Below are 18,331 nucleotides of genomic sequence, written 5' to 3' on the forward strand. Positions count from 1 at the left end.
TATGTTTCTAAAATAACCAATAACATGGTAAGACAATTTTACAACCACTGATTTAACGGTGACTTGACCTTACTTTTCTGACAGGGTAGGCACGTAGGTCTTTGTTGTATGGGTTCTCAATGTATTAGTACTGAGTTCTTAGTTATGTTAACCAAAAATATGTCCAGACATTGACAGAATCATCCCATTTCCTACTTAATTTACTATCAAGCCTGCACTGTCTATTACAGTTCATAAATGTATTCAGTATGTGTTAATGGAGTACATTGTTCTGAGTTCTTGAGTTCTAGCAGAGTCTTACCCTACAGAATTTACAGTCAAGTCAGGAGAGGTGGGGTGTAGAGAGCAGTCGGAGTGTGGTATTGAGGAAAGTTCTCTCTAAAGAGATGACACTCAGTCCCCAAACCTTGAAATGTGAAGGAGTAATTAATTCAGTCACAGGACACTTGAGATAGAAAGCTCGGTGCTGGACGCACGCTCCGCAGCGGCACAGTGAAGGTGTACTGTGGGTGCTGCCAGGGAGCAGCGAGCACATAGAAGCCGCAGCGTTGATGAGAGTTTGCAGCAGGAGTGTGTGCTGACGTCCAGCCTGTGGAAGGGAACTAACATTGCTTTAAATGGTATGTGGAAGCTTTGGAGCGCTTTTTGAGCCTAGCCCTGTGGACTGCAGAGTTAGAGACAATAGAAGTAAAAGACTAAGAATGGTTAACGGAGGCAGCAGACATTTGAAGAGATGTTAAGTTCACAGAGTGTAGCCAACAGTACTTACTGGTGGAGGACTAAAGCTTTGGGAATGTTCTAGTGAACGATTGTTTCCTAGTGACATGATTGGTTTCAGAAGAATGGAAGTACAAAGTTAGAACTTTCTTAGGAGAAAATTGGTTAGGAGAAACTCAAAAGAGAACAGGAAGGAGGAAAATGAGTGTTGAGAACTCCTATAAGGGTGTGTGTGTGCGCGCGCATTTGTGTATGGGTGTATATGTGTTCCTGTTCACATGTGTGTACACACATGCATATATGTGGGATTTAACTTAAAGCATATTAAAATATAGGCATCCAAAAATGTGCTTTTACATATATTTCAGCTGATTTACATGCTGATGAAAGTAATCGAGTTGAAACCCTGGTGGGGATACAGATGACATCACGACAGAAGCGAAGTTGTGTGCCTGGGGCAGTAGAGTGGCTGCATGGGTGGCTAAGCTACATCTGCAGACACTGGCTCCTCTGTGAGGCAGGGTGGAGGGCTCCAGAGGTCAGAGGTTTTCTTAGGTGAGGGGATGAGAAGCTTCCGGTTTCTTCCCTGTGAAGTAAGAAGGTCTTAGGAGCTGAATGGGAGGTGAGTGTGTGTGCAGGTTGTCAAACCTGAAGAGAGATCATGAAAGGGGGAAACAAGGTTCTGTGAAAGAAGTTGGGAGGCCAATGAGCGACATGCAAAGTGAAAGTGGAACGGAGGGTGTGTGTGTGTGTGTGTGTGTGTGTGTGTGTGTGTGTGTGTGTGTGTGTGTGTGTGTGATGTATGTGTGTGTGCCTGCATGTGTGTGTGTATGTATGTGTGTGCACGCGCGCCTGTGTGTGTATCTGTGTGTGTATGTGTGTGCATGCGTACGCGTGTGTGTGTGTGTGTGTGTGTGTGTGTGTGTGTGCGCGCGCGCGCGCGTGCTCACAAGTGCTGTGGGATGGGGAGCACAGGGTCAGTGCCAGGCATGTGTGGGAAAAGAGGGGAGAAAAATAATAAAAAGGATTCGGTTTTTTGAAAATGATATTGGAGAATACAACCTAATACTGTGTATGTCACGTTTTTTAAATAATAAAAAATTGAGGCCTTTGTTATGATCAAAGCACAAAGTGGGGTAGATATATATATACATGCATGCATGGGAATGTCATAGCTCTGAAACCCTTTATACATACAATATGCAATAGTAATTGTAAGTTGGTTTAAGCTTAGGAAAAGGCCACATATTTGGCTGCAAGTGACAGGGCTTTAAAAGAGATCCAGATATATAAGGAGTGAGAAGATAGTAATTCTAATCTGAGAATGGAGAAGAGTTGACTACAGGGACGTAGCAGCAGTGCCAAGGCCTGAGAGTTAGTGACAACCTTAAAAGGTCTATGTACTTCCTGCCGTTCATCACCCAACAGTGGGGGCGGGAAGCGAGTGCTGGAAATGTATCTTGATGTTACATAAACATTGAGCGAGTTGACTGTGATGTCAGTAAGCTACATAGTCTGTGGAGCTTCGTTGTATTATGTATTCTGCTGCTGCTGCCATTGTATAGCACGAGACTGTAGTACCTTAGCCACGTGAGCTGGTGCAGTCACAGTAGACAGAGAAACCGTGTTCTAGCTTGTGGTAAGTACGTCTCCAGCAGGCAGCACGGCATGGGTCTAAGCGGAGGGAGAAATAACCTTCTACATGGGTAGAAGAAAGAACAAGAGGCAGACAGGTCCTGGACAGTAACCCTGGCCATCGAGTGGTGGGCCATGGAGTTAGAAGTGTGAGTCTGCTAAGGAGACAGTTGGGGTCAGAACTTGGAGATCAGATCAATCTCAGATTCATGAAATTGAGGTTTAGGGGGCAGTGTAGTCGTAGGTAATCAGTGTTTATGGTCTCTAAGGTCATCGAGATGAAGTGACTATCATATAGTTGGGAAAGAGAATCTGCGAGTCGAGAGGACGAGTGCAGGAGCTGGTGCTGGTAGATGTGTGTACAGTGGAAATGTTGCTGAAAGAAAGCCGAGCCGCTGCCACACCCCTCTGTGGACGTGGGGACGTGGTAGGGTGAAATTCAGATTCAGCAGCATGCACTGAGAAGGTGGTGAAGTTTGGGGGTGCAGACAAGAAGCAGTCCTGTGATAGTAATGAGAAACAGGCCTACCTTTGAACTCACCCAGCGCTTAGGGGCTGTTGGTGATGAGGACTATGGGAGAACCTCAGAGGCCCTGTGTTTCCTGAGTTAAATGGGCTTCCCTTCGAGGAGGAGAGAAGGGGCCATTTAGAAGACAAAGGAGAGGCTGGTTTTGCTGGCTTCAGGGATCACAGTGGAAGGGTTTGATGATAGGGGACTTATCGTCTATTTAAATAATTCTGCCTTACAAAAATTTCTGTTTCTCTTCTTAAGAAATTATAAACAGTGCTCCAGGAGCTAATCTTACCTTCTTTGGTTTGCTTTGTAATGTCTCTGTTACAGGAGTGGTTTGCAGTGTACGTGGAGCTTAACCAGCAGATTGCAGCACTCTTGAACGCTGGAGACGAGGAAGACCTTGTGGAGTTGAAGTCTCTGCAGCAACAGCTTAGCGACGTTTGCTACCGACAGGCCAGTCAGCTAGAGTTTAGGCAGAATCTCCTGCAGGCAGCTTTGGAATTCCATGGTGTGGCCCAAGACGTGAGTCCCTGCTCCAGTTGCTTTCTCCAAACGCTCCACAGTCTGTACACATCTTGTGTGGGTTTGCATGCCCCATGATGACTTTTCTGGGACAGTAATTTGCTGGTGGAGGTAATGAAATGAAATTCTTTAATTAAAAGTTAGATTGTTATTCTGCATGCAATTAACCCTATCATCTGACCAGAGCATTCCGAGCTAGTTGTTCACTCTGATGGTTTCTCAATACACGTGTTTTGAAACATAGACAGAAACGGAACCATCGGTATCTTCTTGCACTCTGCTGACCTTCCCGGGGCCTGCATCTGTGTGCCACATCTTCTAGATAACATGCATTCTGATTGCTCAGCCTTATCTTTTAACTGCATAGTCTTTCCAAGTGGATTTGTGATGACCCCATTAGATAAACCTCGTTAATCATTGAAGACTTGAGATGCCGGTTACATCAGGGTTGTCTCTTTGTCCCTCTGCTTTAGTTGTCTCAGCAGTTGGATGGCTTATTAGGGGTGTTGTGTGTAGACGTAGCACCAGCCGATGGAGCATCGATTCAGCAAACTTTAAAACTGCTTGAAGAGAAGCTGAAAAGTGTTGGTAAGCAGATTTTAAAAATGCTGAAACCGAAAGAGTTCTTTAAAATATATTACCATGATTAGTTAATTTATATACTAATTAATATTTGTAGGGAACATAAAAAAACATAATATTGAAAGGTTTTATTCCCTTGAAGGGTTATAATTTAGGCTAAAACACTTAATTTCTATTGTGGTTGGTCAGTCCTGCCATCACCCATCACTGGCCTTTCACCTTGCTGTTACTCAGTGGTCTAAAGGTGCTATGTCTTGCATATTCCAGGGACAGTTATTTGTAATGCATGCAGAGACTGTAATTAGTTGTGACTGTCCCACGGCAAACCCTGCATGCTTCGAACTGTGTTTTATGTGATAATTTTGTTGCCGTTGCTCTATTCTAAACCAGGAGGAAAAAAAAAAAATGTTGGTTTGATTCTGTGCATCGTATCTCCACACTGAGAATAATAATGTCCAAGGGAAGTGTGGTCCAGTGTCACTAGCCCAGCTCTGTCACCTGACATCAAGACCCTTCCCATGTGTTTGCAGTAGGAAGCACACCTGAGAGGGAGCGTTTTATAAAAGGGACGAACGGAGAAGATGCAGAACATTGCTCGTAGAAAGCGATGACACATGATTGAACCAAATTAATTCATCATGAAAACAACTTCAGGGAAATAATTTAAAAAGCCCTTTTGTATTGACATTTACTTGCTTACAGCCTTTGTTAATGGATGATATGCATAATGCTATTTAATAATTCATATTCTAAGCATGCTCTTAAAGTATCCGAACTTTTCTTGAACCACACTTTACCTCAAAAGAGAACTCCTGTGCGCACCTAACGTGTAGTCTCCCGTCGCATGTGACCCACGGCAGCCCTCCTCACAGTGCTCACTCTTTTACGTATTATGAGTGGTTTTTGAAATCTTGCAAAACTTTATACCTTTTAAAACAAATTATGTGCACAGTTGCCCTAAAAATTGGAGCACAAAAGCAAAAGGGGAAAAAAATAGACAATCATATCTGGTGAAATGGGAATTCTTACACTTTTTGGTTTTAAAGGTAGTCATCTGTGCAGAATTGTGTTTTGAAGATTCCCCTTTAGGAGACTGTGGCAACAGGAAGAGTTTCCCTCTGAGCCCCGTTTAAAAGTTCTGTCGCCTGATCTAGTCAAAGGTCTGCATCCCGGCATGCCGGCGTCTAAGCGTCTGCATTTGGAACCCATGTCTAGTGTTGAGGGGGAAACACTCTTATTAAGAGAGTCAACCCAGTGTTTTGTTTTAGATGTGGGATTACAAGGCTTACGAGAAAAAGGCCAAGGTCTCCTGGATCAGATCTCCAATCAGGCTTCCTGGGCCTATGGAAAGGACGTAACTATTGAAAATAAAGAGAACGTGGACCACATACAAGGAGTGATGGAAGACATGCAGCTCAGGAAACAAAGGCAAAGTCTCGATGCCAATGTCCGATTTACCAGATAATGTGATGCTAAGATAGAAGTTAAATGCTCTATATTTTGCACGTGGACTCAAATGTCTTACCTGTTTTGATACACGCACACACGCACGCGCACACACACAGTAGGTTTGGGGTGAATGTGATCATTATTATTTGTGGTTGTTCTGACACTAATGCCAATTCACCAGCGGAAGAGTCCCCTCTTCCCTTACACTGGTTGTAAAGGTTTTAGTTATACTCAATATTCCTATCTGCTTTAAGAAGACTTTTCATTTTTATTTTTTGAGAAGTGCTTTTCTGTTTCCTGTTAGTTTAGAGTTCTGTTAACTTTTACCTAGTTGTTTCTCCATGTCATTTTCCTACATCACATGTCCATTGCTGTGTTGGTTGTAGCATTAGACAGTGGACCAACATTGGTTTTATTTCACTTGGTAGACCAACAGGCACTAACTTAAGGCTTCTGAGCAGTGACTCTCAAGCTGTGGTGTCATGACCTCTTTGAACGTCACATATCAGATATTTCCAATAGGACTCATAGCAGTAGCAAAATTACAGTTATGAAGTAGCAAAATAATTTTTCAGTTGAGGCCAAGACAACATGTGGAGCTGTATTAAAGGTTGGCAGCACCGGGGAGGCTGAGGGCCACTGTTCTAGGTGCTCTGTCTATAATAGTGACCTGAAAGTGTCCGAAAGTTAAAGATTAGAGTTACAGAGGCAAGAAAAGGCACACACATGTAATCCAGCATGGGTTTATGGAATATGCACACTTGCAGACTTAAGTCATGCAAAGAGTTTCACGGACATTTCCTTTCGGCATCATGAAGAGCCACGGGGCAGGGGTCCCTTTTGCACCTTAATGTGGCCTGTGATGGCTCTGGCAGCTTCTGGGGGGAGTCTGCTTATGTGTCCTGGCTTCTCTCACTCACCTGTCTTCTCACTCTAGCAGTGGTTGTCCCCCGGCCAGGTTCTGCTTCCTCCTGTGGCTGCTTAGTTCTCTCCAATATGAAGATTAACAGATGATAGAGTCATCCTGGACTGCGGCTTGCCCTTCAGCCGCAGTCTTATGCTTCACCGCTCCTCCTCACAGCTCAGTCATTCACAGGTCTAACCTGTATTCCTTACTTCCTGAAGTGTATTTTCTGTCCCTCTTTGTTTTCCTTTCTGCCCTCACAATTCATGTCTATGTTTTGTTCTGGTGTTATCAGTAACTTCTAATTCCTATATGTAATAAATGCTCAATCTCGGAAAAATCCAGGGAATATTTTAGACTCAACCCTCTTGACTCTAAATAGCAATGGATACAGCAATGGTACTCTGTCTCTTTGAAAGTCAGTGACACTCTCTTAGCTCCGTCCCTCCCGTTTTCTCTTTCTGTTGCTAAAGTTGTGAGTTCCAGGGCTTGTGGGGCTCTTTCTCCTGAGTGCTTTCTCTAGTCTGCCCTGCACGCTCAGGGCTTGCTGGTTAACCAGAGCTCTAGACTGAGGTTGCCTCCAGAGGGTCTCTAGTTGGATGTGCCACATTCCTCTCAGGCCTACTCTTGTCTAGATCAGAGTCATTGCTCCCCAATCTCTGCTATGTTTCTTAGTCTCCTGGTCAAGTTGCTGTCAGCTACCACATTGAGGATGTATTTATAAGTCCTTAATCCTCCTGTTCTCTTACTCCCAATCAGATGCCCAGGACTTGGTCTTCTCTGCCTTGCATCTTGCTGCTCATCAGCCTGTTGGAGACAAGAGTAATCCACTCAAGCACAAAGAGCAGATGAAGCCCTTGACTCTTGTTTCTATTGTTAGAATATCTAGGCCTTGTCACACCTTTGTGTTTATCTCTCCACTGCTTCTGTGTCTCCGACCGCTACTATTACTACGCACTGTCCTAACATTCCAAGCATGCTTAAAGCTAAGTAAAGGTGTATTTCCATCCTTGAAAATGAAACAGGCATCTAAACAGCTCTTGGGAACGGAATCTGGACAATATTTGCTAAACATGGTGGGAAAGTCCTCACTTTGTGTTATAAAAAAGACAGCCAGATATCAGAGGTGAGGTAAGAAGGAGCATCTCAAATGTTTCCATTTTTTTCTTTAAAAAAAAAAAAAAGTTTTATTTGAGTAATTTATTCAGATTACATTTCATTTGTTATCCTCTCACTTGTATCTTCCCGTTCCCCCTCCCTCCCTCCTTCTGTATTTCTTAAAGAGACTTCTTCCACTGCCAGAGATCTCAAGGAGCCTCCTGGTTAGGTACCTGGAAGCGATTCTTCCTGTAATAGCTGAACTTGGCTTCCACTTTGGAAGAGAACCCTCCTTTTCTAAAGTTGCTTGCATTGTTGCCTTAATGTCTTCTACAGAACTAGGTCCTTTGGACTTTTCCCCCCATTCTTTTGTTTGTTTGTTTTGGATTCTTGACCTTTTGGTGTTGGTGTTGATATGTTTAAGTTTTTTTCCATTCTTTTTTGTTTTTTATAATTTATTTATTTTTGCATTTTTGCATTTTTGGCTGGAGGATCTTATACAGGGCGGCTTCTTCAGTTTCCTATCATCATCATCTTCCTCCAACTCGGCTTTTTCCTGTGGAACCTTGCTCTCACCCCCGGGGCCGATTCATGTCCAGACACACGTAGGAGTTTCACATCTGCTTCATCTCCATCTGGTTCTACGCTACCGGGTGCTGTTCACTAACATGCACAGGCTCTAGACTACTCATGACCCTGAAGGCCACAGGCCGTGTCATTCAACCACCCCAGCTGGTGGTTGCACAGGTCTTTTCACAGTTGCCTCTGTAACCTTTAATTGGACTGCCTTGTAAGGCACCAGTTCTGCCCTAACTGTGGATCATCCATCTTTCGTCTCCGTGTCTGACCTGACTGTCCTTGACAACTGGTGCTCATTTTCACTGTTAGCTATCTTAAAGGTTCTCCATCAGCCTTCAGCTCACAGCCAAGCGTAGCTGTGCGGCCTCAAGGCTCTCCTGCCTGTATTCATCGTGTCTTCTGCGGGGTGGAGCCATGGACCTGCAGTGAGAGAGAGGCTGGCTGGAGACGACTGACCATGGACTGCTGTCCACAGACAGATAAATGTGCAGGGTGGGATTGCATCGGGCCCATCTTCTGAGAAAAAGCTGTGTCCTCAGGGAGGCTGCCTTCACTCTCCAGTCATAGTGTCTGTAACTTCCATAGTATTGCTCTTGCTTTGTTTCTCAGATATGCTGTGGGTTTCGTGCATCCAGGAATTCTTTTTCTCTTGCTTTCTGTCCAGTGGATGCTTATGTTAGGCAAGTGAGTCCCTTGCTCCTCTCCACCCCACAGAGCGGTTTACATGGGTCTGTAGCAAATGTTATCGATATGCCTATCTACAGTTCATTTCCCATGAACGTTTTCCGGTTTGACTCTTGTGTGCTTAGATGGCATGCAATTTAGATTTAATCTAAACTGTCTTATTTTCCCAATGACACAAGATATGTATGCACTTATATGTGTTGATCATCTTTATAATTAAGGCGTTTTACATACTTGGTTTTACATTTTAGGGCTCATGGCCATTGTTTTCCTTCTGTCACTTACAGACTTACCTTAGCGAGCTACGTTAGGCTGAGACTGAGAAATAGCTTTTTAAAAAGTAGTCTGTTGGTAGCTAGTTCTGGGTTATCATTAGGCTTTCTTTAGGAGCTCCGACTGTAGAGCCTGGAGCCTGTTGCGGTACTCATTTCTGCTAGGTGGGGCTTTACAGGAGAGCCCTTCCTGCTTCTTACACATGGAACTGTGTGGGAATGAAGGAAGTGAGTCAGATCTCAGTTACACCGAGACACAGTTGGAGTTCACTCTGTATATTATTCATGCAGACCAAGACAGTTGCTCACTCAAAAGATCTGTGGGTTGTTTTTTTTTTTTTTCTTAAAGAGCATAGATAAAAAATTTAATTAAGAATTTAATATTATTTCAGATAATATTATTTGACAAAATATATTAATTAAATTTCAAAAAAACCATCATCTTCTAAACTTCCATATTTTTATCTTTGAAGCTTGTTTAATAAAGTTGGCGATGGAGGTTTCTTTGGGTTTTGGTGGGCCACTGCATTCATGCTTTGCTTCAATATTTTGCAGAATCCATGCTATCCTCAAGAGGGTTTGTCATTCAGTACCATGCCAGGTATTTTGAGGTCTTGATGTAACATAGATAATAGATTAGCTATTCATGAACTTCTGACAAGTCAGTACAAAATAATAGTGTAGGACTAAGTACTTTAGTGTTCTGTTAAACATGCGTGTCAGAGGATCACTGGAACCAGAGTAGTAAGCTGAGTTTGTGTTTGGTCCATCAGATGTGAGGACATGGTAGATGTGCGGAGGCTGAAGATGCTTCAGATGGTGCAGTTGTTTAAATGTGAAGAGGATGCTTCCCAGGTAAGACCCGGTCAACTGTATAGGAAGTTAGCTTAGAGTAAGTTCATTATAAGTTAACTCAGAAGATTAAATTTACATAACTATGAACAGAGTGTACTCCTATGGTGCTAAGAAAGTCAGTTTATTATGTCAGACTCTTGTTTCTCCTGTAGAGAATAAAGCTTGGTATTTTAACTAGTTTACTGGTTTCATTTGATGCCCCCACCCCCACCCCAGTGAAATCCTATGTTGGTTTAGAGATTGGGAACATTTATTAATTCTTTTTGTCAGCTCAGTTATTCATTTTGCCCTGGAGTGAAGGGTAGTGAAGTCCCACAAAAGAGTTCTCCATGCTATATAAGCTGTAATGAGATCCCAGCAGGACTTTATAGTTTATACTGGGACCCATGGCCTTCTGTCAGATGATGCTGGTTTTACATTGAACACATCTCTTCAGGAGGTCCAGCCTTGACATCTGAGACAGTTTGAGGAGGAGTGGAAACCGTTAGTTCATAGACCGTGGCATTGAATGAATGCTAAAGCCAAGGTTATGATTCAAGAGCTAACTAGTCAAAAGGAGTAATTTTTATATAAGAAATGAGTTATGAGTCCACTTTTATTCTGCATTTCCATGTAGGCGGTGGAGTGGCTAAGTGAACTTCTGGATGCCCTGCTGAAGACCCACATCAGGTTGGGCGACGATGCTCAGGAAACGAAAGTTTTACTGGAAAAGCATAGAAAATTTGTCGACGTTGCACAGGTACAGACAGAACTTGTCTTCTTTCTACTTGCAGTGTGTGAACAGCTTTCTGCAAGGTCATAGTGTAACTTAACCTCCCAGGCCTAAGAAGGTCAGTTCTGTTACACAGAGCTAAGGATGCACCAGGTGATGCACTGAGCCTGACCCACATAGACTCAAGAGGGTTTGGCTCCTGAGTAGAGGGTCTCTGTGCTCCCTGGACGTTGTATTACAGTCTGAGCCATTGTGTAGATCCATCCAACAGTTCACAGAGTAAATGTGAGGTGTTCGTTAATAACAGCAAATTAGAAGCAGCAGTCCTCGTAGCTCACTAGAATTAGCACAGGATTGTTTTGGGATTGACAGGTTGTTTGTGTGTTTTCCCTAACACAGAGTTCACCCAGTTATATTTTACTTTCCTAAATGTGATATAAAGTATGTAGCTAACTTCACTGCCTCCTTTTGGTAATCAGAGAGCTGACATCCTTTGCTCAGTAGAATTTAGCTGACTGAGATGGCGAGCACAGACCAGGGCTGGAAGTTTAAACAGCCGCAAACCTAGGAGCTAACTAGACGAATTGCTGCATTTGTTAATTCCTGCAGATGTCTGAGCCACTGGATTGTGTAGTATTAATGTCCAGTGGTGCCACAGCCTCTCCCTTCCCCTCCGTTTGAATTGCTTGTATTCTAAGTGGTGGTTGTTTTCCTTCTTAGAGCACTTACGATTACGGCAGACAGCTGCTGCAGGCCACAGTCGTGCTGTGCCAGTCTTTGCGCTGTACCTCCCGGTCCTCAGGGGACACACTTCCTCGTCTGAACAGAGTGTGGAAGCAGTTTACAGTAGCATCTGAAGAGAGAGTGCATAGGTTGGAAATGGCTATTGCCTTTCACTCAAATGCTGAAAAGGTAGGTGGGATCTTTAAAAACTTATCCAGAAGAGGCTGTCAGATTCCCCTGGGACTGGAGTTATAGACAGTTGTGCATTGCCATGTGGATCCTAGGAATTGAGCCTAAGGCCTTTGGAAAAGTTGATGCATTCTTAACCATTGAACCCTCTCCAGGCCCATTGTATTCCCTTAAAAAAAAAGTTGCTAATGTTTAAAAATGTTAATTGGAATAATGTAATTATGTGATTAATCTGTGTTACTGTTCTTGTTTGTTCTGTTGCTAAGGTTTATTTGAATGTGTGTGTTGGGGGGATGGAAGGAACCAGAGGATTCAGGAGCCCCACAAGGGGACTGTCAAGACTGGGATCTGGACCCAGGAGGGCCCTGCACAAACTGCTATACCAACCAAGGACAAGGCATGCAGTAAACCTAGACCCTCTGTTCAGATCTGTACAACGGACAGCTCATTCTCCACCTCATGTCTGTCTCTGACATGAACTCTGGTGCCCGAATTTGACCACTTCCCTTTGGTGGGGAGGTCCAGTGGGCACACAGGAAGGGGAAGCAGGCTATCCAGATGAGACCTGACAGGCTGTGGTTGCTATGGTAGGGGAGGAGGTCCCCTTCTGTCAGAGGTCTAGGGGAAGGGAATAGGGTGGAATAGGGAGGGAGGGAGAACGAGAAGATACAAGTGAGGGGATAACAATTGGGATGCAATCTGAACAAATTATAATAATAAAAAATGAAAAAAAAAATCCTGAACAACAAAAAAGAGTGTCTACACTAAGTCTGACCCCAGGGTGCAAACCTTGGCCAGAGGATTCCAGAAGCACCGGAGTCCTGACTTCCCACGTCTCTCCTTGCCCGCCCAGTCCAGTCTAGCTCCAGGCTTCTGTATTCACTTTCTGTCATCTAGACAGGCTCTTTCCCTGGGTCAGGAAAGTAAACTGTTCTGTGTTAAAAGATACCTTGTGATTTCATAATTTAGGGTAAAGACTGTCCAAGTAAACTAATGAAACTAAAAACAGTATTTTTCCATAGTTTCATGTCATTAGTTATAGAAGCTGGCACTAAGAATAGTAGTGTTAATCTGGGCAAACTTCTGATAGAGCCCGTTTCCCCTCACAGTGGTGATGCCGGCGACGTTCCCATTAAAAAAAAGGAAGCTTATTAGGTAGTCAGTGTTGTGTTGCTCTCTCGCAGCAGGGGTTTGTGTGCAGGAGACCTTAAAGGTGCGGCAGTACATGGAAAGCTAAGCTGTAGCCTCACCTCAGGATGGCGGATGTGACAGGGAACCTCAGAGGCAGAGACATTTCATGTGTGAAGCACACTATTAGCAACAGCCATAGCTAGATCTCTCACCTGCTCACTAAGCTTTGCAGGCAGTGAGTACTTGGTTTATACCTCTCGGCCCAGTCAGGTCACAAGTTCAAGGGCAGGCCGAGCCATAGAGAGAGACCCTACCTTGAACAACAAACAACGGAAAAACGAAGGCCTAATGAGCATGAAAGAAAGTATAGGAGACAGGAGACGCTTGGCTTGTTTTTTGATGAATTATTTCAGTGAATGTTTTTAGTATTAGGCAGTATGCCACTCATCCAGAAAAGGTATAGACCTTAAACGTTGTGCCTCATGGGTCATGCTAGGCACATGGGTGGGCATGCCTGTGCAGCTGCAGCCAGTGCAGGGCCTGAAGCCTGCTGCAGCTTGGGGCACAGTGCTTCGTCTGTGGCAGAAAGAGAATCATTTGTATTTCTGATAACACTTTAGGAGACTATTTTTAAATGTGAGGATATTTTTTTAAACCAAGAACTCTTTAGAGGGTATATAAAAATATAGTTAAGAGATTTTAAATAGAAAGTTGGTGCTTCTTTTCTTTTAACAATTTGTTTATTTTATTTTATACATATGGGTATTTTGTCTGCATGCAGATATACTTACCACATGCCTGGTGTGATGGGTCCCCTGGGACTGGAACATGACAGCTGTGAACTGCCATGTGGCTGCTGAGAACTGAAAATGGGTCCTCTGGAAGCAGCCAGTGCTCTTAACCACTGAGCATCTCTCCAGCCCTTCTTTTCTTTTCTCTTTTCCTTTTTCTCCTTGGTCTTTACCTTCCTTATAATGGCTTATTTAATTGGGCAAACATATGTAAAATATTTTGTCATCCTGCACTATTTCTCTTCTTGACTTTTAATTTATATTATATCAGTAAACATAAACTCAACTATAACTGTAAAAAGATTATATAACATAATAACTGAGAGTATCTCAATTAAATCCTGTATTTAAAAAAATATTTATGTGCATTAGTGTGAGGATGTCAGATCCCTTGGAACTGGAGTTACAGACAGTTGTGAGCTGCCATGTGGGTGCTAGGAACTGAACCCTGGTCCTCTGGAAGAACAGTCAGTGCTCTTAACTACTGAGCCATCTCTCCAACCCCAAATCTTGAATTTTTAAGTAAAAAACAAAAGAATAAAACATCTTCAAAGATGGAACAGCTTCCTGTTTGTGAATTATAACCAGTGAAATCAGAGGAAAGGAGTGAGGCAGACCTTCACATCCGGTGTGTTTGCACACTCGGGGCTGGCTGTGGGGAACGAGGCAGACCTTCACATCCGGTGTGTTTGCACACTCGGGGCTGGCTGTAGGGAACAAGGCAGACCTTCCCATCTGGTGTGTTTGTACACTGGCGTTGGCTGTGAGGAATGAGGCCGACCTTCACATCCGGTGTGTTTGCACACTTGGGGTTGGTTGTGGCTTACAGTTTCCTTGAGTTTTGAAGTCTGTAAGCTCCTTAAGAACAGAGTTGGTCTGACATTCACACCCGACTCTACTAAATAAGCATCCCATTAAACGTCTAGTAAATGGTTGCCTTAGAAGCTAGACACTGTTTATTTCTAAGCACAAGTTCCATTCCTTTTCCACACAGTGCTCCATTATTTTTTCCCTAGAAATCACTGTAGGTTGTTTTTACTCTTGATTGTCTTATTGTTACTTGAGATACGCTTCATTGGTGATTAGGATTTCTTTACCAGTTGCTCGTAGCTCGAGCTCAGGCATGTCCAGTGATGCGCGTGACAACACTAAGCATGGACCAGACCGCTTCGGCTGACAGAGTTTGCAAGGGCCTAACTTCCTTTCGCATTCCTTCATTGGTGCTGCCCTTTCCTTTGCTACAGATTTTGCAAGACTGCCCGGAAGAGCCTGAAGCGATTAATGATGAGGAACAGTTTGAGGAGATCGAAGCCGTTGGGAAATCACTGTTGGACAGACTCACTGTTCCCGTGGTTTACCCCGATGGGTAGGGTGCATGTTCTTGTCACTCTGTTCTTTAGAACACCAAGTGTCTTCATTTTGGCCCATGTTCTCCACTCCAACAGTGAACCAGTGTAAACGGAAAAGAAGTCCAAATCCAGCTGTTGGCAACCGTGACAGTTGGTGTTTGCTGGCATCAGATTTGTGCCTTGACACCTTGGAGGTGGAGGATCCCAGATTAGTTTGAGGCATGGGCTTTAAGCCTGAGCCTTGGTAAGAGTGGGGTATGACACTGTGGGCTTCATTCAGAAAGGGGTGCGCCAGGGAAGGACTCATGAGATACGCCAGTCAGGCAGCTTCAACTCTTCCCCTTCGTGGCTCATCCCAGGTGGATCCAGACTACTCACGACTTAGAACTGAAGGGCCTGGGGTCAGATTAAGATGAGGACCAGGTTTCACAGTTTCTAGGTGTTTGACTTAGGATGCAGTCTCAGGTCTATCCAGCTCCAGCCCCGTCCTCTTCTCACGGGGCTCTAAGGCATCCTCATTTTTCATATGGAAAGTCATCAGGCACTGATCTGCACCCTTCCCTTCTATTTCAAATGTGAAATGACCTGATGGAAAAGTCAATAAGCCAGGAAAAGAATCCAGTTTTGTCCCCGGAGATCTAGACCTTGTCAGTGAGTCACTGAGAGCCTGAGGGCAGAGGAAGTTGGATTCCAACAAGAGAGAAGCCAAGGTAGAAGACAAGAGGACAGCAGACAGGAGTAAGGTGCCCTCACTTTGTGGTCGTGTGAAGGCGCAGAGGGCAGGCTGGAGCCCCAGGGCTCAGCTCCTTTCCTGTCTCCCAGCAGTGACTGCAGCTGTCTTGGTTCCTGTGCCTGATGACAGGGAGGGATAACTGTACTTTCTCAGGTCACAGCAGTAGGGGGCCTCCTGGAGCCAAATGTATAGGAAGAACTCAGATAGGAGACACAAGGGCTTGTGTCATGAACTTCCGTTTTGTTCCCTTGGAAGACCATCATTCATAGTGTATACTGAGAAAATCTTTAGGAGTGCCTGCTTTTGAACTATCAAAAAGAGCTTAACATCATGACTTACCTGCAGAACAATCCTGGCAGAGCTGGGCCACAGGGACAAGTCACTGTGCTGACCCAGGTGAACGAGGTTGTACTCCAAGGCTATATTGCACTTTTGATAGCATTGGCTTATGCACCTGTTACAGTTAAATTGGATTTGTGCTAACCTGTGTGTTTTCTGTGTGTTCCAATTTTAGAACTGAACAATATTTTGGGAGTCCAAGTGACATGGCTTCTACTGCAGAACACATCAGAGACAGAATGAAATTGGTCAGTCTCAAAAGGCAGCAGCTGAGACATCCCGAAATGGTGGCTGCGGAAAGCTAATGTCCCCAGCTCCATAGAGCTGCAGGTCATATGCCCACACATCTTCGCTGTTGGCATACGGCAGGGTCAGCCACAGCTCATTAAGATACATTTCACAGCAGGATAAGGCTCCTTTCTTTCCACAGCACGCCTCTCTAAATGCTAAGGCCTCTCAGCTACCGAGGCACAGTCATGTGACATGCTTTGAGAATGTAGACTCCAGGTATCTTAGCAGGAGGGACTGTAAGCACTGCCCTGAGTTCCTGCTTTCACGCTGTACCTGACTTGTCAGTTTGTAGGTGGACAACGGATACTAAGCTTTGGATGGTGCTAATCAGAGTTTAGGAGTTCTCTATACAACATGGCTGCCCTTCCTTCCCAGGCGATGTAGGATAGTTAGACCATAGTTAGGCCGTTAGTGAATAGTGGTGTCCTCAATACTTTACTTTGTAATTCTTCAAAATGGGTTATTTTTATTGTCTATATGAAGAAAACCCTTCAGATCTTTGATATATCGTATTCATTGAAAGACATTTTCCTATTGTATTCATAATGTATTAAAACTTGTTTGTGTTTAATAAACGTCTTCTTTAAGCATCGTATTTAATTTGGTAGTTACATCCCAATTCTAAACACGAGTGCCTTATTAAAAGGGCATTCTTAGGACTGTGAGGACGAGCTAATCATTGCTTCTGATGGTTGCTGCATGTATTTTAGGCAGGAATTTCATATGTATGCATGTGTATATAATAAAAAATAAGCATGTTTAGACGTTTAAGAACGTAACAATAGAATACTATTTTTAACTTTTCTCTTGAAAAATGCTGTCAAAAATATTAATACTCTGAAGACACTTTGTCTTTGGGGAAGGAGGGCTAAAGATGAAGGCATGCAGAATTGTTTCAGTGTAGTCTTCTATATCACAGTAGTCACTCTGGAACTAAAGCAGAAACTGTTAATAATATTTAATATCTTATGATACTAGAGGCAAAATCACCCTGAAGACGTCTAGTCACAAAAACTGTACAGATCTGTAGAAATAAAATTTGTCATAAAATGGCAATGCTTTTATGTTTGAATTAAGTTATAAAATGTATATAATTTAACATTGTGTTAATTTTTATTTTAGAAGATTTTTTAAAGGTGAAAAATAACTGGGCTTATCAGTACAAAATTATGCAGAGAATTGTATGCTGGTTTATTTTTGCGATCTGTAGAGATGCTCATGTATCCATCTATGCTAAAGCCAGTTTCTCCAGCCTTCTTTTCTGCCAGCCTTGAAGAATTCCATGCTCCGTGTCCACCCATCCTCACCCCTCACTCTGCAGCACCTTCCAGTCAGCCCTTACCCCTCACTGTACAGGGAACTGTTCTTTTGAAAGTCAGCCAGAGTCTTCCAGTTACTGAATTGAATTTTTTGCTCCTGGTCACATCACCTATTACCTCCCTTTCTCTCCATTTCTATCATCTCTCCTGAACAGTGTTCCAACCCTCAAAGATGCTGTCTTTCACCATGAGTGAGAGTAGTTTTGAATGCATGTAAAATAGGTCTGTTGCACATGCGCACTGTGCTGCTGCCCTCAGCTCTGGTTCATTAGGCATCACATCGCTAATGTCCTGCAGTACATGTCTGATCTGAAATGCGTGGCTTTCAGCTGCCTCCGTGTCATTTCCACCGAAATGAAAGACATATAATACTTGCCTTTTCTTCTTGCAGTAGTTTTGATTAATGGTGCCACAATGTCCAGGACAAAATTTAACTGCTCCCCCGTGTCTTATACTGCCACTGCCTCTGAGACCATCCAGAAGTTCTTTCTATACTTGATAACCCTCCTTCGGGGCTTTCTGCCTGTGCATAGGAGCTCTCTGAGTCTTCAGTCTTCATGACGGTGCTAACCCTTTCCTGGTATGTCATGAGGTCCTTCTAGGGGCTGACTCCTGTCCCTCGTGTCTTGTAGCTAAAAATTCCCTGGTGGGTAACGTGTGGTCCTACACCTGCCTTCCATCGTAAGCATTAAGCAGTATTCTGAGGTGTATTTAAACAGTAGTATTTACTGACTTATAAATCTGTTTCCATGGGATGTGTCTGATGTTTTAGATCCTTAGATATGTAATGTTTAGATGGGATTTTTTTGTTTTTTATATTTAATATCTGTTTCTTTGGCTGAGTTTCAGGGTGACTGGTGTTTTTATTATGACTTTGTAATTTATACCATCAGCTCATGGATGCATAATTCCAAATGAGTTAATTTTCATACACTTTAAGCTC

General features: G+C 43.5%; 1 protein-coding gene across 5 annotated transcripts in view; it reads left to right on the forward strand.

Moving 5' to 3' along the window:
• The window catches only part of Sestd1 (SEC14 and spectrin domain containing 1), a 91,342-nt gene extending 75,042 nt beyond the window's left edge, over positions 1–16,300 (forward strand). For all 5 annotated transcript variants that reach the window (XM_051166976.1, XM_051166972.1, XM_051166974.1 and 2 more), the window contains exons 11-18: positions 3,194–3,388; positions 3,862–3,976; positions 5,239–5,398; positions 9,730–9,811; positions 10,428–10,550; positions 11,244–11,435; positions 14,602–14,723; positions 15,954–16,300. In XM_051166976.1, the coding sequence (XP_051022933.1) occupies positions 3,194–3,388; positions 3,862–3,976; positions 5,239–5,398; positions 9,730–9,811; positions 10,428–10,550; positions 11,244–11,435; positions 14,602–14,723; positions 15,954–16,083 (1,119 nt within the window). In that variant the 3' untranslated portion in view covers positions 16,084–16,300. The remainder of the gene's footprint in view (positions 1–3,193; positions 3,389–3,861; positions 3,977–5,238; positions 5,399–9,729; positions 9,812–10,427; positions 10,551–11,243; positions 11,436–14,601; positions 14,724–15,953) is intronic.
• Positions 16,301–18,331: the final 2,031 nt, after the last annotated feature.

Source organism: Acomys russatus, chromosome 24, assembly GCF_903995435.1.
Source record: "Acomys russatus chromosome 24, mAcoRus1.1, whole genome shotgun sequence".
In the NCBI taxonomy this organism is placed as follows: Eukaryota; Metazoa; Chordata; class Mammalia; order Rodentia; family Muridae; genus Acomys; species Acomys russatus.